General features: G+C 37.3%; 1 protein-coding gene, 1 long non-coding RNA gene and 1 pseudogene across 2 annotated transcripts; 2 read left to right on the top strand and 1 right to left on the bottom strand.

Moving 5' to 3' along the window:
• The first annotated feature begins 535 nt into the window (after positions 1-535).
• On the top strand, positions 536-2,164 carry LOC126713480 (GRAS family protein RAM1-like; annotated as a pseudogene).
• A 1,929-nt stretch (positions 2,165-4,093) lies between these two features.
• On the bottom strand, positions 4,094-12,763 carry LOC126713479 (uncharacterized). Its single transcript, XR_007651354.1, has 2 exons — positions 12,481-12,763; positions 4,094-4,487 (listed from the first exon to the last, which is right to left on the bottom strand). It is a non-coding gene; the product is annotated as an uncharacterized LOC126713479 (long non-coding RNA).
• A 1,451-nt stretch (positions 12,764-14,214) lies between these two features.
• Positions 14,215-23,120, top strand: LOC126713478 (uncharacterized). Its single transcript, XM_050413232.1, has 4 exons — positions 14,215-14,531; positions 15,228-15,333; positions 22,381-22,529; positions 22,648-23,120. The coding sequence occupies exons 1-4, from the start codon at positions 14,391-14,393 to the stop codon at positions 22,738-22,740; spliced, it is 489 nt and encodes a 162-aa protein (XP_050269189.1). The 5' UTR covers positions 14,215-14,390; the 3' UTR covers positions 22,741-23,120.
• The last annotated feature ends 995 nt before the right edge of the window (positions 23,121-24,115 follow it).

The raw sequence follows: 24,115 nt of genomic DNA, 5'->3' as shown, positions 1-24,115 counted from the left end.
TATATATGAAGCCAAAATTCATTGTAAGAAACTATGTAGGATATGTAGTACATAGACTATGCCATATTTATATCAAAATATATGTCTCTTCCATTTAAGCTGATATATCCTTGTTGATACAAAGCATCAATTATTGGACCCCCAAAATATGATCCAAATTTATTAGACTTAAAAAGGTCATTAATTCTCTCTAGGTTAAAACATGGAACTCCCTTACAAAACACAGTCAGATGAATACTAAGACAAGGTCTAGGAGAAAAAAATGAGGACACGTATTTGTTGGGACATCTAGAAGGATATAGAATGAAGACAATTCTTCAAGGACGTTAGGTTGATTCCCCATTTTTCTTGCTATTTTTTGTCGAATGGGCATGGCATCTTTTAAGCCTTCCGAAACTACCAAAGGACCAAAAAACAAATCCTTTCATAGATTTCAAAAGCAGCCCAATATAATAATGGAAAGAATATCATTTTGTTTCTTGACTAAACACTGATTTTGAAGAATCAAAAGATACCCATCTCGTTGGAAAAGAAAGGTAAGAAAAATATCCAACATCTCTCTCTTGTCCTTGGTTCTATTCCCATGTGATTAACAAGGAATGTCTTAAAGTTATGCCCACGCTATAAACTTTCCATAAATACTCAACCTTTATGACCTTCTTTTCTCATATTTTCACACAAACACAACTCTCTCCCTCTATCTTCCAAATGGAAGACACATATGAGGAAGAAGATCTTTTGAATCTTAGCCCATTGTTACAAATTCAGGGAGTGATGAGAGGACAAGGAAGAGGAAGAGAAGGGATACTTTAAGCCCTATGCAGCAGCATTTGTATGAAGGTTGTGAAGGGAAGATATTTAGGCTTCTCCAAATGAGGGAACAAATGCTAAAACTTGAGTCCCACAAGGTCAGAAAAGCAGTAGTAGTTGAAGATGGAAATGGGCTCCATTTGATCCATTTATTGCTCATTACAGCCACAGCAATTGATCAAAACAAGGTGGGCTCGGCTTTGGAGAATCTAAGCGAGTTGTACCAAAATGTGTCCTTAAATGGAGACTCAGTGCAAAGAGTGGTGGCCTACTTTGCAGATGGTTTGGCAGCAAGGCTGCTTACACGAAAATCTCCCTTCTATGACATAATCATGAAGGAACCAACAAATGAAGAAAAGTTTTTTGCTTTTACTCATCTCTACCGCGTGTCGCCTTATTACCAATTTGCTCATTTCACAGCAAACCAGTCCATAATAGAGGCCTTTGAGAGGGAGGAAGCTATAAACAACAGAACATTGCATGTAATTGATTTTGATATCTCATATGGCTTTCAATGGCCTTCACTTATCCAATCTCTTTCTGAAAAGGCATCAAGTGGAAATCGAATCTCTCTTAGAGTAACGGGGTTTGGAAGAAGCTTGGAAGAACTGCAAGAAACAGAAAACAGACTGGTAAGCTTCTCAAAGGGGTTCCGTAACTTAACCTTTGAATTCCAAGGACTGTTAAGAGGTTCCAAGCTCATTTACCTAAAGAAGAAGAAAGACGAAACATTGGTTGTAAATTTAGTTTTCTATCTGGATACTTTGAATAATTGTCTTGAGGTTTCTGACACTTTGAAATCTATACATTCACTTAAACCCTCCATTGTAATCTTAGTGGAACAAGAAGGAAGCCGAAGCTCGCGAAGCTTCTTATCAAGATTCATGGAATCATTGCATTACTTTGCAGCCATGTTTGATTCATTGGATGATTGTCTTCCGCTAGAGAGTGCCGAGAGGTTGGGCATTGAGAAGAACCATCTTGGTAAAGAGATCAAAAGCTTGCTTAACTATGACAATATTAGTGGTATAAATTGCCCAAAACATGAGAAGAAGGAAACATGGAAGGCAAGTATGGAGAGTCATGCTTTTAGGGCAGGTAAATTAAGCTCCAAGTCTATGATCCAAGCAAAACTTCTTTTGAAAATTAGGACCCATTATTGTCCTCATCAATTCGATGGGGAGAGTAGTGGTGGGTTCAGGGTTTTTGAAAGAGATGATGGAAGAGCTGTTTCTCTTGGGTGGCAAGATAGGTGTCTGCTTACAGCCTCTCTATGGCATTGTGTATGATAGATACTCTTCTAACACATTCATCATTTTTGTAAACTTTATTCAAATAATGAACTTTGACAGAAAGTAAATTTTAAATGACTATTTAGTTTACTTATCTTGTTCAACATTTATTATATATAGGCGAAGATGCATTTTTGGTTTAAACATTTTTTTAGGTCAATTCTCATTTTGGTCCTTACTTTTTTGAAACACCTAATTTAGTCCCTGGAAAATGAAACTGTTACCATTTTGGTCTCAACCATCATCTCAGTAAGAAAAATATCTTATGTGACAGACAGAGTGTCCTGTTTGCTAATATAATGCTGATGTGTTCATTAAAATAATTTATCTCGACATTCAAAAATGCCACATCAATGTTTTAATTAAAAAAAGCCATGTTAGAAAAAATAATAAAAACATAATTCTAAACTTCTTATTTTTTAACAAATAAAATAAAATAATTAAATTAGAAAAAAATTATTTTCATTATTTTTTGGGAAGATATCATGTTCTTTCCCAACATGATTGTTCAGTGTTAATATTCTTCTAAAGAACATTATTGTTCATGTTTTTATCCAAATCACATGTTTGGTTGCCTAGAAAATTTTAAAATCAATATTTTCTTTTCTATTCTTACATTTTCTTAGCAACTAACCAAAACACTAAACCCCCCCCCCCCCCCCCAAAAAAAAAAAAAAGAAAAAAAAAGCAATTTGAAACCTCCAGCAAATCAAACAAAAACCTCAAGCAATTCGAACCCAGCAAAAAAACTCATAAACCTAGCAAACCAAAACATTGAAACCCAAAAAAGACCCTGCAATCCAAAACCTCTAGCAAATCAAACCAAAACCTAGAGCAAATTGAACTTAGCAAATAAACCCATAAACCCAACAAGGAAACACATAGAACATGCACAAGTACAAAGATCTTCAACAAATTTACAAATAAAAAAAATTCTAAGCACAATGATCTTCAACAATATACACTTTCAATTTCCTAGTACAAACTAATTCTTTCAAATGAAAACCAAAGCCCAGTCAATTCTTTCAATTTCTTGGTACAAACATTTCCAAATGAAAACCCAAACAATTATTTCAATTTCTTGGTACAAACATATCCAACTGAGAAGCCAAACCCACATAAACAGATTAGACCACCAATCACCACCACTACCACCAATTAGTCACCAATGGACACATCAAGCCACTGCAACCCAACCACCAATTCACCCCACCCACTACTTCACAACCACTACCACCGATCTTAGCCCATTTCTCTCTCTCTCTCTCTCTCTCTAAACCCAGATCAAAGCCTTATCCCAACAAGAGAGAGAGAGAGAGAGAGAGAGAGAGAGAGAGAGAGAGAGAGAGAGAGAGGAAAATGAAAACTGGCCGAAGTGTGGCACTGTGGCTGTAATGATTGAAGTGTGTGGCATTGTGGTTGCTTGATAAATTTTATGTTTGATCACTTTAATTTTTGTAATGTTGTATTTGATTGCCATGAAATTTTAAAAACAATTAGGAAAGTTAGTAAAACAAATCTCAATCTTTAAAGTTGAAAAGGTAAATTTATTTATTTATTATTTTTTCCAATTAAAATTAAAATTGAAGAATTAATTTATTTTTTATTTAAAATGTTAACGTGGCATTTTTAAATGCCAAGATAATTTTTTTTTAATAATATTTTAATGGTCACGTTAGTATCATGGCATCATGCAAGGCAATTCGTCTACCACGTAGGATATTTTCATTGTTGAGAAGATGATGGGAACCAAAATGGTAACGGTTTTCAATTTTTAGGGACTAAACTAAGTATTTCAAAAAAATAGGGACCAAAATGTATGGACCAAAAGTGTATTTTCGCCTTATATATATATATATATATATATATATATATATATATAAGATAAAAATCATACTTTAATATAATTTAATGCTTCATTTGCTTCAATATTAATGATTTCTAAAAAATGAGTCTGTAGATGACTAAATTTCTCGGTTCGAAATAAATCAAACAAATAAAATAGTTTCACAAATGCGAATTTGTATTGATGATTGTGTGGTACAATTCTCTGTGATTACAAAATATTAATCCTCTAATTCGATCTCCTTCAAAGATTTGTTGATTGGATTTGTAGTGATGTGATTTTGATTTAAACACAGGATATCCTTCAATTTGGTTAAGGGATGGATCGAAGATCTTTGGAACAGAATTACAATGAATCTCTGGTTATGAGCTTGTTAGAAATCCTTTGTTCTTCACGTTCTTTGTGTTCTTCGTGTGTTCTTCGTCTTCGAAGATTTGTGGTGGAAGTTCGCCGGAGCTTTAGAGGCTTGAATCCATGGAGCTTCACTGATTTGTGGTTGTTTGAGGTTTCTGGAGGCTTTTGGGCTTGATTCCAGTGACCTTTGAGATCTAGGCAGGTAGTTTGGATGATTCTGCTTCGAATGTTCTTTGTATTTGAAGGTTTGTGGTGGAAGTTCTTCGGGGCTTTGGAGGCTTGAATCCGTAGAAATTCATTAATTTGTGATTTGTTGATGTTTTCGGACCTTTGAGCTTGATTCCCGCAAACTTTAGGATCTAGGCAGATGGTTTGGATGATTCTGCTTCGAATGTTCTCCGATTTTGGGGTTGAAGTTCTTGATGCTCTTGAAGGCTTTGAGGCTTGATTCTTGTAGAGCTTTTTCACTTCTGAATCTTGGTCTTCCTAAATGTCTTAGGAAGGCTTCTATTTATAGGAGTTTGGGGGTGGGTGAGCAACACGTGGCAGAGTCCGATTGGTGACACATGTCACAGCCTGATTAGTCCACTTATGTCATCGCTTACACGTGTTGGACTGTTTGTGTCATCGCTTACACGTGCGAGGCTGCTTGTGTCATCCCATACACGTACGCTGATGCGTGATTGGTTTTTGCATGACATTTGGCAAATTTCCGTTGGCTTCTGAATAGTGATAACAAAACCTAGCAGCAATACATGGTGCTTTGTAATTGGCTGTATTTTGTGGACTTGGTAATGTGACGTGTCAGCTTTTGATAGGTCGGGAATTTTCCTTCTCTACAAATGCCCCCTCGAGACTCGTTCACGCACACAGTTTCGAAGTGTGGTGTGGGAATGAGTTTCGAAAATAGATCTTTACATTTGACTCTTTAAGTGAAGTAGTTAAAGGTGGTGGAGCTTTCAACAGGATGAGATAATTTCCGAAGAGTAGACCCACCCATATGAAAGGCTTTGATGAGACCGAAAAGGGGTCTGCCAATATTTGAATGTACTTGCGTGACCGAGCCTTCTCAGCATAGTTTAAGTTGAAGTAATTTAAAAAAAAAAAAGTATTCTATGGTATTTGAAGTGGGTTGGTGAGGGGGAAAGTTATTTGCAAGGAGTTGGATGTACTTGCAAGATTGACTCATTTCAACAGAGGTTAAGTTGAGGTCATTTCAGGAGAGTATTTTGGATCGTTGGTGGCGATCACAGGGTGTAGAAGATGGGGAAGATGAGAGAATGGTGGCTGGGTACAGCATGTAGAGTCATAGGGCTAACCTTGTGTTTTTAAGAAGTCCAGGCAAAGTAATTTCCGAAGAACATACTTTGGATTACAGCGAGGACATGTGGGAAAGTGGTTGAATGTGCGTGTGTAATTGTTTCACCCAGGTTAAGTTGAGATAATTTCAGAAGCTTATGGATTCTGGAGATGCTGATGTTGGTGGTGAAGAAGACGGGGATGAAGCAAAGCGAATGGGTGAAACATACGCCACCACGGTGCTGGCCCTGTATGTTGAGGCCCTTCTCGTGTAGATGTTTATGGGAAGTACACCTTAGGATCCAGGACTGACTGCATGCCGAATGAGGTCTGACACTAAGTCGTAGAATGTGCATGCATGATGGGACCATGCCGACGGACGTTAAGTTGAAGTAATTTCAGAAGAGTACCTTCTAAAATTCTTCAAGCTGATTTTAAGTTGGAGTAATTCCAGAAAGTGAGTTTTGAGGTACCAGCAACGATGACCTTTGGGTCCCATAGTAGTGGGGACATGGAATAAGGTTTTGGTGACCATTTATCGGCACCAAAGGCTGAATTCTGATGAGCTGGTGCCTTGGAGGTTGTTTCAAGTGTTGGATGGAAGACAATTTGTAGGATACCCCAACACTTTTTACCATCTTCACCTACTGCCACTTGTTGGAAAAGCACAGAAAAATGAAAGATGGAGCTAACTTGTGATTCTGGTCTTTGAAACCAGCCAAGTTGCTGTTTGTTCCGAACCACTGCTTCTGCTGGAAGACCAAGCAATTGGAGAGAGACTACGGGAGCCCTGAGGTTAGGAACAGATGTGTCTGTTGGACTTAGATTTCCTGGCCAACCAAGTCCGAGGAAGCATGGAACCTCAATGCAGACCTTGGTAGGAGTAATTTTATGGACAAATGTGGTCGTTAAGGGGAAAAACAAAATTTGGTTGGATCTCAAAACTACAATGATGTTGTAAATAGGGTTTCAACCGAACCATGAGAGGGTTGATCTCAAACCGATTATGAAGCTATATCGGTTGCTAGGTGTTGAGAATGATGAGGCCATAGTGAGAAATGGCTGTGAAAAGGAGGACTTGAAAATCTGAAAGAAGTAAATCTTCATTTCATGATTCAGTTTTTTTTTTTTTTTTTTTTTTTTTTTTTTTTTTTTTTTTCGGATGAGTTCTTAATGAATCAGACCCTCCTATTTATAGCAGAGAGACGAAGAATGGTAGATAGGTAGTTGAGAATTTTTGGTGAAAACAATAGATGGGAACGGTAGGCACTGAACGGGAACGGTAGGTTGAAGACTGGTAGGCACCGAATGGGAATGGTAGGTTGAACTAATGAGCCAATGTAATTTCAAGTTTAAGACACACTTATGATAGTTCGTTTGTATTTTGAAAGGGAAGCCTTGATGAAGTCTGGAGAATAACCTTAAGAGAATTCAGACCAAGTGAATGAATCTCAAATTTTGATCTTGGAAGCTTAAGTTTTGGACACTGCTAGTACTTCAGAGAAGTTGGTCAGGTTGGCGGTTTTCAAGTCACGAAAAATTGAGCAAGACAAGTCTGGATTGAAAATCTTGACTTTAGGTCGACTCCAACACAAAAGTCAACTACCTTGGAATCGAGTCATTTGTGCAATTTTCGAGTCTCAAATGACAGAACGGACTCCAAAATCAGAATGTACGCGAAAAATTGAGGAAGATAGGTCTATCTTAAAAAAAATTTGACATTTGGTCAACATTTGCACAAAAGTCAACTTTTTGAAAATTGGATGTTTGCACAATTTTTGAGTTTCGAATGAAGAAACAGGTCCCAAAATCAGAATGTACTCGAAAAATTGAGTAGGACAAGTCTGTTTCGAAAATTTTGACTTTTTGATGAAGGTCAAAGGTTCACTTGGTAAAAGCATTTTCTCTTTCTTCTTCTTTTTTTTTTTTTTTTTTTTTTTAATTTCACGCGGTTCGGACCGGATCAGATTTCCGGGTCAAACCGGGTCTTCTGGACAAACGGGTCAGACCGGGATAGTGGAGGATGACGTCATCCATGACGTCATAGCGTTGGAGGCACGTGTGGCACGTGTGCGTGGCTTATCCGTGTCGGCGCGTGTAAGCGCGTGAACCGACCCTAGCGAATACCGGACACTCTGGTGGCGCGTGGAAGCGCGTGGATCGTCATTTGGGCCTGAAATTTTCATGTTTTGCAGATCGGAGGCCGTAGAAGACTTCTATGGTGTCAGTTTTTTAAAATTGTGAACATATTTGCACAGCTTTGAGGGACTAGGCCGCGGGTCGTCGCGAGTCTGTGGCGGCGCGTGGAGGCGCGTGCAGCCGTTTTTGGGCTTGAAATTTTAAGGTTTTGTAGATCGTGGGCCGATGGATCTAGTGGTGGCACCAGTTTTTTGAAAATTTTCTCAGATTTGTGCAGATTTGAATGAGAAACCCGCGGGACGTTTAGGAGTTTGTGGCCGCTTGTGGCGGCGCATCTGGGCCTGGAATTTTCAGGTTTGGTGGATCGAAGGCTGTAGAAGACTTCTGTGACGTCGGTTTCTTGGATCTATAGTCTTCGGCGGCTCTGACAGTGTTTGACATTGGTAAATCAGCAAGTGTTTTTGCTTTCAAGGTCGGCAGTTTTGAAAAATATGTGGGCTAGATTTTCATCCCAGGTCTAGTGCAGTAGTCTTTTAGATGACATGTGTACTTTTGCAGGCATATTAGTGCTTTTTTCTGAGGTCTAGTGTAATATTTTCTTTCTGACAGCCTAATACATTTATGAGCACTATTTTCTTTTCAAGGTTTGGTGCAGACTTCCTTGACCTTGAGTGTTTGCAAAATCTGACTTTGAGCTCCACAAATCTCTATATAAGGCCTTCAGGGGCATGCATTGAGTTGTATAGACAACCTTCAATGGGTAGTATGATCCTTTAAGTGTAGAGAAATTATGCAGAGAATTTTTTTTTTTTTTTTTTTGACAGGCTAGTGATTAAAATTGAAGCTCTCTCTCTTTATTATTTTATTATTATTTTTTTTTTTTAGTTCAGACGTGCCATGAGATTTTCCCTTGGCAAATTTTTTTTGTTGTTGCTTGTTTTTGTTATACAACATGCTTTTCTCAGTAATTAAGCTGCACCAACACTTGTCTTTTCAACGCAGCCATCTCAACAGTCTTTGCAACGTAGCCACATCAAGAGTCTTTACCATGAAGCGGTGCCAGCGTTTATCCTTGTATTGAAGCCATGCCAACATTCATTTTCCTACAGCAGATATTTAAGAAAGTTTATCCTTGCAATCCAAACTCAAAGAACGCCATCGATTGATATAATCGACCATCGGCTCATTTTCCCATTGCTTGGTATTAGTAAACTCCATCATGCTCACCGTGCGATGCGTGCTATAGAATCGGTCTAGAAATTCTCTTGTGAGTTGCTCCCAACTGTCGATTGACTCAGGTACTAAGTCTGTATACCAATCAAAGGCATTTCCCTTGAGTGAACGGACAAATTGCTTTACAAGGAGGCCTCCTTGAGTCCCTGCATTCTCACAAGTTTCTACAAAGTGAGCAATGTGTTGCTTAGGGTTTCCTTTGCCCTCAAATTGCAAGAACTTGGGAGGTTGATACCTATTTGGCATTCTCATGTTATCAATGCGCTTTGTATAGGGTTTGGTATATATGAGAGAACTTGTAGAAGAACCTTCATATTGTGCCCGAATGGTATTTGTAATCATGTCCTGTAGTTGTTGGACAGATATCGAGGCCATTGAGGTGGAATGTCCGTGTTGAGAAGTGTCTTCACCTCCTTTTCCTTTATCACCCCTGGCGTTTTCTCCTTTCAAGGTAAAGCCAAGTGGGTGCTCAGGGCCAAGACTTGATTCACCCGAATCTTGTACCTCCAGCTTGTTCATTAGAGTTGCAATTTGGAGGTCCTTATCTTCAAGTGCTTTTGTGAGAAGGACAACCCTTTGTTCCATTTCGGCCATCTTTTCTTCCATGGTAGAGGTGTTAGTCATAATGACTGACACAACTTCCCAAGATGATGGAGAAGAAAGTGTTTTGATGTGAGCACGTGGAATCTCATCTCCTTCTTCTTCAAAGAAAGAAATCTTCATCATCTTGCTACTAACTCCAATGGCCTCTAGCAAGAACATTCAAGCTTCAACAATAGCTGCTTCAACAATAGCTGCTTCAACTAAACTTGGTACGACTACCACCAACCACTGCATTGGTGTAATCAATTGTAGCCAACCTAAAGCAAACAATCAACTTCAATTTCAATCAACCAAGGAAGCCAAGGTCCAAACAATCATCTCCTTAAACCCTCTCACAAGAAACAAGGTCATTAACAAGGACATCTCTACCTTGGAACACCTCAAGAAACAAGGTCAATCAATAGATTCCACGTGCTCACATCAAAACACTTTCTTCTCCATCATCTTGGGAAGTTGTGTAAATCATGATGACTAACACCTCTACCATGGAAGAAAAGATGGCCGAAATAGAACAAAGGGTTTTCCTTCTCACAAAAGCACTTGAAGATAAGGACCTCCAAATTGCAACTCTAATGAACAAGCTGGAGGTACAAGATTCGGGTGAATCAAGTCTTGGTCCTGAGCACCCACCTGACTTTACCTTGAAAGGAGAAAACGCTAGGGGTGATAAAGGAAAAGGAGGTGAAGGCACTTCTCAACACGAACATTCCTCCTCAATGGCCTCGATATCTGTCCAACAACTGCAGGACATGATTACAAATACCATTCGGGCACAATATGAAGGTTCTTCTACAAGTTCTCTCATATATTCCAAACCCTATACAAAGCGCATTGATAACATGAGAATGCCAAATGGGTATCAACCTCCCAAGTTCTTGCAATTTGATGGCAAAGGAAACCCTAAGCAACACATTGCTCACTTTGTAGAAACTTGTGAGAACGCAGGGACTCAAAGAGGCCTCCTTGTAAAGCAATTTGTCCGTTCACTCAAGGGAAATGCCTTTGATTGGTATACAAACTTAGTACCTGAGTCAATCGACAGTTGGGAGCAACTCACAAGAAAATTTCTAGACCGATTCTATAGCACGCGTCGCACGATGAGCATGATGGAGTTTACTAATACCAAGCAATGGGAAAATGAGCTGGTGGTCGATTATATCAATCGATGGTATTCTTTGAGTTTGGATTGCAATGATAGACTTTCTTAAATATCTGATGTAGAGATGTGCATCCAAGGCATGCATTGGGAACTTTTTTACATCCTCCAAGGGATAAAACCCCGAACATTTAAAGAGCTAGCAACTAGTGCGCATGACATGGAGTTGAGTATTGCTAGCCGTGGAAATACAAAACCTCCCATACCTGAGGAAAACAGAAGGGAAGTAAGGAGGAATGATAGGAATGCAAAAGTCAGCCTCAAAGACCCAATGGTTGTTAACACTGCTGAAGTCAAGGTTCCAAGAAGAGGAGCAAATGCAAATGAAAAACGACTTGAAGGATGGCAAAAGAATGAAGTGCGTCGCCTGACTTTTAAGGAACGTGAGCAAAAAGTATATCCGTTCCCCGATAAAGATGTGCCAAACATCTTAGAACAACTATTGCAATTGAAGCTGATTGAATTGCCAGAATGCAAGCGGCCAGAAGACATGGGGAAAGTTGATGACCCTAACTACTGTAAATATCATCGCATCATTGGCCACCCAATCCAAAAATGCTTCGTCTTCAAAGAACAAATCATGAAGCTTGCCAAAGAAAACAAGATTGATCTAAACTTTGATGAAATTGTTGGGTCAAACCACGTGACCATTGCTTGTGATGTACTTCCAACTCTCAGGCAGGGGGCAAACACCATTGGAGTTTACAAATTGATTGACAATAATGGCGCAAGGATCGGCCTCATCAATGGGAAGTTCCTTAAACACTTCTACACTTGAAAGTCAAGGATTACTCATTGGTAAGAGTTTAAACTGCCCACTATAGCGTTGCAAGAGTACATGATGTCTTTCCATTACCCTTGAAAGCGTACCAATAAGGAGAAATTTAGTCGCTTACAAATTCTGGCACACCCAATGGGACCTCTCTGCCTCTCTGCCTCTCTCTACTCCTTCATTTTTTTTTTTTTTTTAGTTTGAGACTGAACTTAGCAAAAGATACTAAGTTGCCTACGTACCCTTGAGAGGGATCAAGCCATCACGTAGTTCAAAAGATTTTTTTTTTTTTTTTTAAATCCAAAGCCTTTTTTTTTTTTTTTTCCTTTAGAGTGGGGAGCAACTGAAACATGGCGCAGATTTTAGCACCCTCTACACAATGGCAGATTAGAATTACAAGGAACTCTGTGAGTTCAAGTCCCATGACAACAAAGATGTGGAGTTCTCTATTGTTGAAACATAATAAGAAATGGTTATCTAAAAGCTCTGCTAAGTTTCAAGTTTTTGCTATGAAGTCTGAAAATGGTACTATTAATAGGATGGAAGTGTAGACGACTAAATTTCTCGGTTCGAAATAAATCAAACAGGTAAAATAGCTTCACAAATGCGAATTTGTATTGATGATTGAGTGGTACAATTCTCTGTGATTACAAAAGATTGATCCTCTGATTCGATCTCCTTCAAAGATTTGTTGATTGGATTTGTAGTGATGTGATTTTGATTTAAACACAAGATATCCTTCAATTTGGTTGAGGGATGGATCGAAGATCTTTGGAACAAAATTACAATGAATCTCTGGCTATGAGCTTGTTAGAAATCCTTTGTTCTTCACGTTTTTTGTGTTCTTCATGTGTTCTTCGTTTTCAAAAATTTGTGGTGGAAGTTCTCCGGGGCTTTAGAGGCTTGAATCCGTGGAGCTTCACTGATTTGTGGTTGTTTGAGGTTTCTGGAGGCTTTTGGGCTTGATTCTAGTGACCTTTGAGATCTAGGCTGGTAGTTTGGATGATTCTGCTTCGAATGTTCTTTGTATTTGAAGGTTTGTGGTGGAAGTTCTTCGGGGTTTTGGAGGCTTGAATCTGTAGAGCTTCACTGACTTGTGATTTGTTGATGTTTTCGGACCTTTGAGCTTGATTCCCGCAAACTTTAGGATCTAGGCAAATGGTTTGGATGATTCTGCTTCGAATGTTCTCCGATTTTGGGATTGAAGTTCTTGATGTTCTTGAAGGCTTTGAGACTTGATTCTTGTAGAGCTTTTTCACTTTTGAATCTTGGTTTTCCTAAATGTCTTAGGAAGGCTTCTATTTATAGGAGTTTGGAGGTGGGTGAGCAACACGTGGCAGAGTCCGATTGGTGACACATGTCACAGCCTGATTGGTCCGTTTATGTCACCGCTTACACGTGCTGGATTGCTTGTGTCATCGCTTACACGTGCAAGGCTGCTTGTGTCATCGCTTACACGTACGCTGATGCATGATTGGTTTTTGCATGACACTTGGCAAATTTCCGTTGGCTTCTGAATAGTGATAGCAAAACCTAGCAGCAATACATGGTGCTTTGTAATTGGCTGTATTTTGTGGACTTGGTAATGTGACGTGTCAGCTTGTGATAGGTCGGGAATTTTCACTCTCTACAGAGTCGTTTTCTAAAAGTATTTTTTTGGAAAATTATCTCATTTTCCTATGTTTGATGGTATTTTTTTGGTAAACTATCTCATTTTTCTATACTAAAGTCCTTAAAATGAGATAGAGTTGTTTTCAATAGTTTCCATATTACTTCTTAACTTCTTTTCTTTAGTGTGACAAAAGATAAAATTGTTTTCTAGAAATTTTTGTAAGTTATATTTTCCGTTGAACAATGATATTTTTCTTTTGACATAATTTTTTGATGCTACTAAAAACATGAGACGTTGAAAACTATCTTCATAGTAAGTTTTCCATTGAAACAAACAGAATTTAAATGTATGTGTATAAAGTTCTTTACTAGAGACTTGAACTTCAGCCTTTACCCCGATAAGAACTTATATTTGTAGAATGACCATCGGGTAATGGATGCACGGTGATGAGATTGATTATTTATTTTTTCAAGTACAACAAAAATTTTTATTAGCAATTAATTTATCCTTTTTCTCTATGCCATTATTGTAATTATTGTCTAAATGAATGCCATTGTTGTCATTATAGTCTAAATGAATAATAGAATCTTAATTTTTAAATATGGCATAAAATCTGATCATTTTCATATAATTTCCTAATTATTTTCCCCTTACCAAAATAAAAAATAAAAAATAAAAGTCATGTCTATTTTAGCATAAGAACCCTTCTTCTTTTTTTTTTTTTTTTTTTTTTTTACATATTCACTTTTCAAAACATTCTACATTATATTATCTATTTTACACTATATTTTATTAAAATATTAATTTTTGTAATTTTTTTAATTGTGTCTTTTTGTTTACATATAACAACCACTATTTATTTTCTTCCTTCATCATTGAGATAAGTAAAAAAAAAAATAAAAAAATAAAAAGAAAAATAAATAATAGTAAATTTACACAATTATATATGTAAGTCATTTTTAGTCAAAATTTTGTAAATTTTATAATTTTTTTATTATACACTCTTTTTTTTTTTCTTTTTTTTTTGGAATTAGATATTTTTTATTATACACTGATCAGTCACTGTTGCGAGTGCTCTATAAAAGTGACAAATAATAAAATTACATTATGCCACTTTTAGAATAATTATGGCAAATCTCAAGTGACGACCCAAATCTAATCTCAAGTATCCAATAATTCTCTCTCTCTCTCTAACAGATTAGCACTATCTCACAATCTGAGGGGTTTCGGGTTTTGGGTTTTGGATCTGAATCTGATAGGAATAGTTGAAAACAATGGAGGACTTGAAATCAGCTATGGAGCAGCACATGGAACAAATGGCGGATCTCGTTCAGAAATTCTCCGCCGAGCTCCGCACTGGTTTGCGTCCAGCCTACGACAACTTTATTGGGTTCTTCCACGCCATTGATTGGAAGGTACCCAGATCTGAAAAAGACCCTCTTTTTGCAAATTTTACTGTTTCTGTATTAACTTAGAGAATTTTATGAGTTCGGGATGTTTGTTTGCTTTGAATTTTGCTAAATGCATGATACCCATTTGGTGAAAATGTGTATAAACAAAAACCCTCTTTCTCTTTTTCTGTTTTGTGTAGTTACGATTATCATATTCTAATTGAAAAATGTACAAACTACTTAATTTATGTTATAATTTAAGAGATGCATGGTGATTTATCATGTCAGTGTGATTTGCATTAGTACATGATGAATTTAATCATTTAACCATTATTCTAACAACCCCGTCATGTGTGTGACATTTTAAATGGGGCTCAACACATTGGGTTTTTAACATTATAAATGGGAGCTAGAGCGGAGACAAGGATCAAACTCAGGATCATTTTGCTTTGGTAGTTTGAAAAAATTTCCAATTGTTCCAAAATCTTAAGGTGTTAAGAAATATTGAGTTTAATCATTTGACCATTATTCTAATAATTGTAGTTGTTTCATTCATGTTCCAACTGTTTGATATGTCTTCAAAATGATTTTTGTGTATGCTTATGATATGATTTGTAATTTAGAAGGAGGCTTTACTTTAAAAAATAAAAAATTAAGGAGCTTGCAAGAGTCATGGATCCCACTTCTTATGATTCTTTGATGTTCTATTGCTTTTGACAGGAACCTTGGTTAATGGGCTTAATGGGGTTTCATGTTGTATTGTTGCTGTTAACGATCTTCTCAAGGAAGAATGTCAACTTCCAGATGTGCTTGTTCCTTCTTGCATGTAGGTCTATTGCTTTCATATTCTGATTTTAAGTTGCTTCTCATTGTTTATAAGGTGTATGATCCAAAACTGCCTTGATAACATGGTAAAATACATGAATCTGATGCAAACACTCCACATTAGTTAGCAATGTCCTAGTTGTCACCAAAGAAAATATTGGAGTCATTTGACAGCTATATTACATATATAACATATAATCCTCCAATTTCTTGTAGATTCGATGGCCGAGGAAATAATTAAAGCACAGGATGTTCACCACCTAAGAAATGTTGTTGTTTTCAAAAGCCAGTTTTTTTAGTCTTTCTATGAACACAAAAGTAACATAAACTTCATGCAAGAGAACCTCTTCTATCTGAGATTAACATTTGAGTTTCTTAAAGTATTCAACAAAAGTATATGTTGTGCATTGTGCCATCTTGTATTGTAATAACAATGAACATAACTTCCTCGAATTAAACTTTTATTTCTCTGATTACCTATAAATAAAAAATAAAAAAAATAAAAAAAAGAGCTCAACTTACTCAAGAGTGCAGAATGAATGAGCAATATTATGAAAGATGTCCACTGAACTCCAGTACTCTTGTAAGCATAGGATTTTGAAATTATCTTGATTCTTATGATTCGGTGATACACCATAGGAATCTTTTTTTTTTTTTTTTTTTTGATAAATAATGGAATTGTATTAAAAAAGAAACCAGGTACACCAGGGGTGTACATGAAAAACTGAACATCAAAAACTTAAATTACAAAGATCAAGCATTTCCAAAAAATTAGAACATGGAAAAAGATTAAAGGACAAACTCCACTCCAACAAGATGTGAAGAAGGAACCAACACACAAGGTTGGAATGCATCTACCTTAGAGAGGAAAAATAAGGATAGAACCTAGAAGTCAGAACCTAGGCTTACAAGAGTCAACACCAAGCATAAGAAATACCACTAGGAGTTGGCACCAAACCATGGTGACAATTTTAATAGAAACTTGTATTCATTAAAATAATTTGCCTTTGAAAGGAGTACATTACTTTACTCATATAAGAGTACTCAACCCTAATTCTAACTGTCATAGGAAACCCTAATAACTTATTACAAAAATATCCTAGACTATAAATAAAAATACTAATTGGCCTAATTAAATGCTAGGACCTTAAAATCAAAAGACAATGGACTAAAAATACAAATGACTTGCAAAATTAAATAATACTAAATTAAAATATTATCTCTTTGAGCCTCTTGCATTGGCACAACTTTGAGTTATGGGGTAGTGTTATGCCAATGTGCAAATGATCTCCAGTGATGGAGGATACTACTGTGCCACAAATTTAGTCATTTATCCACCAATGTTTTCATCGTTTTTATTCTTTTGTTAGTGAGGGATCATGTTTTCTTTTGCTTGTCTTGACTTGAATTTCATCTTCATTTTAAATTAAGTTGTAGCCTCTCTCAATCTGTACCCATTGACCTCCTAGCATCGTTAACTCAACAGTACAGATTTTCTAGGGATGTAGCAGCAGCAACCCATAATTCTTGTAAATTGTTTGATAATTCCTGATATGTGCCAAACAATATATATATATATATATATTTTTTTTTTGGGTATTTTCTTATTTTGATAAGTAATAAGTTTTATTGATATAAAAAAGGAACACCCTAGTACACAGGGAGTGTACAAGGGGTCAATAAATCAAATACAAAAATTGCAAGAATCTAGGAAATCAATAAAAGAAGAGAATGATTGTTTTTGCAAAGCAAACAAACAATCCAAAAAAGTTCTAAAAAAGAATTGCTTGAGGTCCGGAACAGAACTCAATATCTTCAAAACATCTACTATTTCTCGCCCTCCAAAGACACCACATTAAGCAATGAGGAACGATGGACCATATATAACCATTTCGATGACGACCAAAGCTGCCTTGCCAACACCCTAACAGCCCCAAAACAGTATGCGGCATAACCCAAGTTACTCCAAATAAACCCAAAACCATAGACCATAGACCATAGATCCATAGGAATGGGACAATGAAGGAAGAGATGGTCAACCGATTCACCATTACTCTTGCACATGTAGCACCAATCCAAAATCCACACCTTCCTTTTTCGTAAATTATCAATCGTCAAGCCCTAAGGTAGCAGTCCAAACAAAGAAAGCTACTCTAGAGGGAATCTTCTGCTTCGAAATACTTCTTCAAGGAAAACCGTAGATAGTAGGGCCAACTAAAATTCTATAATAATCATTAACCATGAACCCCTTATCTTTGCTAGGTATCCAACACATCTTATCCTCACCAAACCCCCTTATTGAAGAACCATATATGGTTTCCATGAAGCCTGACATAGCCTCTAATTCCCGAGCATGCACACCCCTAAAGAAGCTCACATCCCAAAAGAGGACTCCATTGGAGGACTTCATAAGCTCGGCCACACTAGCCTCCTTATTCGTGCAAAATCTGAACAAGTCAGGATAGCTAACAGCAAGAGATGTCTCTCCACACCAACAGTCTTGCCAAAACTTCACCCTAGACCCATCACCAATATCATACAGAATATGGCGTGAGAAAGAAGGCCATCCCTAACTGATACTTTTCCATAAACCAACACCATAAGGACCATTCACAGAATTCGTACACCAGGCGCCGCCCCCCCCCCCCCCCCCCCCCAACAACACACACACACACACACACACACACACACACACACACACATCCCATATTTCATCTCTATCACTTGTCTCCAAAGGGCATCCTTCTCAATCCCAAATCTCCATAGCCACTTCCCTAGTAAAGTTTCATTGAAAAGTCTTATCTTCCTTATCCCTAAGCCACCTGAAGAAATAGGAGCACAGAAAATAGCCCATTTAACCAAATGAATTTTAGGTTCATCACCAAAACCGCCCCATAAGAAATTCTGCTGAAGCTTCTCAAATCGGTTAGCCACACTAGCAGGTATAGGAAATAAAGATAGAAAATAAGTAGTTAAATTAGATAGGGTGCTTTTGATTAGAGTGACTCTACCTCCCTTGGTTAAATACAAGCGTTTCCAACCCGCCAATCTCCTCTCCATTTTCTCTAGAATCGGATTCCATATAGTCTTATCCTTGAATTTAGCACCCAAAGGAAGACCCAAACATTTCATTGGAAGAGTACCCTGCTTGCAGCCAAGAACATTCAACAATAAGTCAATATTATGCACTACTCCAACCGGAACCAATTCTGACTTGCCCAGATTCATCTTTAGACTCGACATCGCCTCAAACCAAATAAGAATCATACGGAGAATCCAAATCTGTTCTAGATCAGCATCACAAAAAATTAGAGTGTCATCCGCAAAAAGGAGATGAGACACCGCCAAGGATCTTCCCTCCAAGTTACCCACACTAAATCCTGACATGCGTCCTTCATGAACTGCTTTATCCAACATTCTTCCAAGAGCTTCCATCACCAAAACAAACAATAATGGAGACAATGGATCACCTTGTCTCAAACCTCTAGAGCTACCAAAAAACCCACAAGGAGAGCCATTAATCAAAATAGAGAAACGGACTATAGATAGACAAAAGAAAATCCATTGTCTCAACTTGGCAAAGAACCCACTTCTTTCTAACATGTGCAAAAGAAAACTCCAATTTACATGGTCAAAAGCCTTCTCAACAACATCCAGTTTACAAATCAGCCCTGGCACCCCAAACTTCAATCTACTGTTAAGACATTCATTAGCAATAAGAACAGGGTTAAGGATCTGTTTGTTCCTCACAAAAGCATTCTGAGATGCTGAGATTATATCCGTCATAACTGTGCGAAGTCGGTTAGCCAAGACTTTAGCAATAATTTTATAAACCCCCTCAACAACACTAATGGGCCGAAAATCCCTAATCTCACTTGCTGCATGTTTTTTAGGGATGAGAGTAATAAAAATTGTGTTTAAACTTTTCTCAAACTGACCTTTAGCAGAAAAATGATGAAATACGGCCATAAGATCAGGTTTAACAATCCCCTAGCAAGCTTGGAAAAAAGCCATTGGGAAGCCATCTGGTCCAGGAGATTTATCACCATGAAAACTCTGAATGACATCAAAAATTTCTGCCTCTTCAAAAGGTCTCTCTAACCAATCCGCATTATCGCTGGATATCATTGGAAAAACCAACACATCTGAAAATGGTCGATCAACCTGATGCTCAGAATACAAATTCATGAAGAATTGAGTAATGCAGTTTGCAATCATACCCTCATCAGAAGACAAGGTACCATTAACCATTAGGCTTTCAATACCATTATTTTTTCTGTTAGAATTAGCCATTCTATGAAAGAATTTGGTATTGGCGTCCCCTTCTTTCAAGTGCAACTAATCTCTTCTAAAAGAGTTAACTTTTTAATATCTGTACGAAGAATAACTTGTTCTAACCTCTCCTCAACTATTAATCTATGGGTCTTCTCTTTAGCATCCAAAACATTCAACTTGCTCCAAAGGTCCTGTTTCTTATATGTGACATTGCCAAACTCCGTCTTTTTCCACTTTTTTAAATCCAACTTCATGGCAGCCAACTTCTTAGCTAGTATAAAACTTGGGGTTCCTTGGAACAAATAGGATGCCCACCACGTCTTCACTTTGTCAACAAAATTTTCCACCCTCAACCACATATTTTCGAAATAGAAAGGAATTCTACCTCTTCGCTGACTCCCACCCTCCAACAAAATAGGAAAATGGTCTGAAAGTACTCTAGACATCCTTTTTTGTGTAAACTGTGTGAAGTGATCTACCAAGAGCGGGGAGAAAAGGAACCGATCTAGTCGAGAAGTTGAGGATGTATTGGACTAGGTGTAAAGGCCCCCCTCTCATAGGTATATCCATCAACCCATGAAGAGAGATAAAGTCAGAAAATCCATACATAGCCCGAGAGTAGCTAGCTGCCCATAGTCCCTTTGATGAGAAACAGATTATATTAAACTCACCTCCTAAGCACCATGGCAAATCCCACCAACTGATCAGCCCGGTTAGTTCCTCCCACATCAACCTACGCCTTTTGTTCAAATTTGGCCCATATATGCCTATAAAAGCCCACTCAAATTGGTCACCAACATTTTTAAACTTGCATGAAACCGAAAAATGCCCCACTGCTTCCTCCACCTTTTCCACAATCCGTCTATCCCACATCAATAAAATACCTCCAGAAGCACCTTCAAAACCCAAGTACAACCAATCTAAGTATGGACAACTCCATATACTTCAAACAACACCTCTAGTAATCCATTCTAGTTTGGTCTCCTGCAAACACACAATATCAGCCTTCCAGGATCACAACAAGTTACGAATTTGAAGCTTCTTTTCAACTTCATTCAGCCCTCTGACATTCCAGGAAAGTAATTTCAAGTTCATTGAGCAACAGAGAGAACCCGATCCCTATTAATACCACTTCGCCTAGCAAAGGTAGAACCATAATTAATAGAACTGAACAATCCCTTCAACTCTCTTAAACCTTTCACCCCTGAACTTCTTAAGCCACATGTTTTCTTGTTCAACAGCCAATAAAAATTCTGTTGCTTGATCTTCCAAACCCTCTAGGGATGTGCCAAGGAAGCTATCGAAATTATTGAATCTCATTAAACTATTAGATCACAGATTGTGTTTATGAATGCATTTAATTATGGTGCATTTTCTTCCATTTTAAATCTTCCTTATTATAATGTATGGATTTTAAAATTATAAAATGTTATCATCTACCATCTACTTGATTATGTAAATTTGAACTCTGAAAGAGGCAGAAGGTGCTTTTCTTTATAGCCATTATTAAAACTATCCTTAGCCTTTGTTGCAATATGCCCCAAATGTTTGGAACATTTTCTCATCTACATGGCACAGGTGCCTGTGTTTTTTTTTTTTTTTGATTGGAAAGTTTACACACAGTCACACACACCTGGTGGGTTTTGAACCCATGACCTCACCCTCTACCTTGCTCTTACAAGGGGAGGATGTGCCCATTGGATTCAAGCACAATAAGACAACATAGATATGCATTTCATTGAATTTTTGGGTCAGTTTTCTCCTCCTATGGCAATAGAAATAGAGGAAATCGAAATTACTTGTGATAAATCTCTTTATAGGAAAATTCAAACGGCTCTTCTATGGAAAGGTTCCCTACATTATAAAAAAATTAAAGAAAATCTCTTTATTGGTGTCCTAGTGAGACATCCTCTACCATTCCAAAGGCAGGTCATTGCATTCATAGATTAATGTGATTATTGATCTTTATTCTGTTTGGAAAGTTAATGGAGGCTACTTATGGTGCGGCCTGCAATAATGTGGTTTTCAGATTGTTTTTTATTCATTACCTGGGCATGGTCATTACATTTTCTTGATTGATATTTATTTATCCATCATGTCCTAGGTTTCTTTTGTGAGTCGATTGTGCTTTTTCCCTCAAAAGTTTCTAGTTGTACTGTGATGTGTGTGACGAATTGTACAATGTCTTGATAAGTCACCATTATCAGGTGCCATTATGCTTGCATGTTGCAAATGAGTGGAAAGTCAAGTGGATAAGTGAAAGCTACTAAAACACAGTGGAACTGGAAATACGCAGACATACACATAAGAAACACATTGTTGTCCCCCCCCCCCCCCCCCCCTTTTTTTTAATCATGTAATATTTGTTAATGAAACACATTGTTGTCCTCCATGTTCACATTTCTGCACATAACAAGAATTTTTATGCTTTCATTTATGGTTTAATTCTTTTTTCTTTTTCTTTTTTTAATTCTCTTTGTGGCAATGTACCGATCAATTGAAATTTGGAATAGCTACCAAATAAGAATACCTAGCATTAAGTCACTATTTTCAGGTGCCATTGTGCTTGTATCATGTTGCAAATGAGTGGAAAGTCAAGTGAAACCACTAGAACACTGTGGAACTGAAAATAGAGACACATAAGAAATGCATTGTTGTCCTTTCCACGTTCACATTTGTTTGCACACACACATAACAAGAATTTTTATGCTTCCATTTACCGCTCGTCTTTTATTCTCTTTGATAATATTATATAAGTCATGATTTGGTGCAGTGGCTGGTGTATATTTTGCTGAGAATTTCAATAGATTACTGAGTGAAAACTGGAAGAGCTTTGCTGGCCAAAATTATTTTGATCCAAGTGGAGTTTTTCTCTCAGCATTATGGTCTGGTCCTCTTCTGGTCATTGCAATCCTAATTTTGGTCAGTGTCCATCACTTTGCAATCAAATTATTCCTTACGTATCTACTGCTGCTGCTGCTGCTTCTTCTGCTTCTTTTTTCTAAGTTGTGCTTATTCTAACCTTATGTTTTCTTCGTAGGTAAACACACTCTTTTCCTTATGTTACCTGATTGTTAGATGGAAAAAAGCTGAACTCAGACATCGCGCAAGAGTTGCTCGTAAGCAGGATTGATTTCCTGTTGCTTTATTGCTGATTGAAGTACCCTCCACTCTTAATTTGTGATGTACATCCAATAGGGTTTCCCTGTTGTAATAGGATCCATAGCAGCATCTTTAAATTCAAGAGTTGCTTTACTTTGGGTTACGCTTTTGCTTTCCAAGTTTTGAACTGTGTAAAAATGCCCACAAACCTTGTATACCATTTTGTTTCCTTTGTTATAGCATTTTCTTGATTTAATTCAGCGTTTTATACTAGTGAGCACATTCATGAGCCATGTACTTGTCATTGTTGCTGCGGCTGTTGTATCTAGACTTGAAGGCGATCTATTTTGGTCTGTATGCTGTTTTGGGTAGTATTTTTTAATAAGCCAAAGTTTCGTGTTTTCGTTTTAAGATTTATTTGTTGTAATTTCTGAGTTGTCGAGAAATAAGTAATGCTTAACAAGTACAAATGCGTTCTCAGTAAGTCTCCTTTTGTTTCGATGTATCATGTTAAAAGATGTTCTAGTTGAGAACATTTTTAGAAAAAAGTTAGTGTTCTTAAAAATATTTTAAAAATAAAATGTTCATGCTTTGGGCTCATATAGAAAATTCACTAAACAGAGGGGGAGGGTGTTCCCCTCATCTTCTTACCATTTCCGCCTCTCTTCCCCACTGGTGTACTGCATCCAATCAAACTGCCATGAACCATGACACGGAGAGAAATCCTCATTTTTTGTACCATTGCTTTCTGCCCCAAACTGTAGAAAGTATATGTTGTTTCAGGAACTCCAAGTCAACATCCACATGGTGTTTCTAAGTCCAATGAAAAAGTGACGTGTACCAAAGAAAACATATCAACACTTCAGCCTTTCATACAACCAAAAGATAAATTTGTCCTCAAAAAATTTGAAATCCTGTAACACTCTTCTCTCTGAAATCCCATTTCTCCAAAATCAAATTTCTTTCTCTCCTTCTAGTTTTTTCTCCCTGGAATCTGAATCCCATTTGTCCCAAATTTTCAATTCAAATCTCCGCCATGCTTTTACACACATTCCTTTTCACTCCAAACCGGCACCACCCAACTACGCCATCGCACCGCTTATCATTGCATTCTTTCTTTCACCCTCCCCTCCACTACACCGCTGCAATACCTAAGTATCCTTGGTCTAACAACCATAAAGAGTGACCCCCATCTCATATTTCACACTAACTTTTCTTTTCTTTTCCTTTTTTTTTTTTTTTTTTTTTTTTTTTTTCAATTTCAAACCTATTTTATTTCCTAGGTCAATTTGCTGCTCATGCCTATTTTTGTTTGTAATATTAGGTATATTACAAAGACAAGCCCCAATTTCTGTTAAGATTTAAATGTTTTATTTTTATTAATATTTATTGGAAGTTCTAGTCAT

Source organism: Quercus robur, chromosome 2 (assembly GCF_932294415.1).
Source record: "Quercus robur chromosome 2, dhQueRobu3.1, whole genome shotgun sequence".
Lineage (NCBI taxonomy): Eukaryota > Viridiplantae > Streptophyta > Magnoliopsida > Fagales > Fagaceae > Quercus > Quercus robur.
This window is presented reverse-complemented; position numbering and strand designations above follow the sequence as displayed.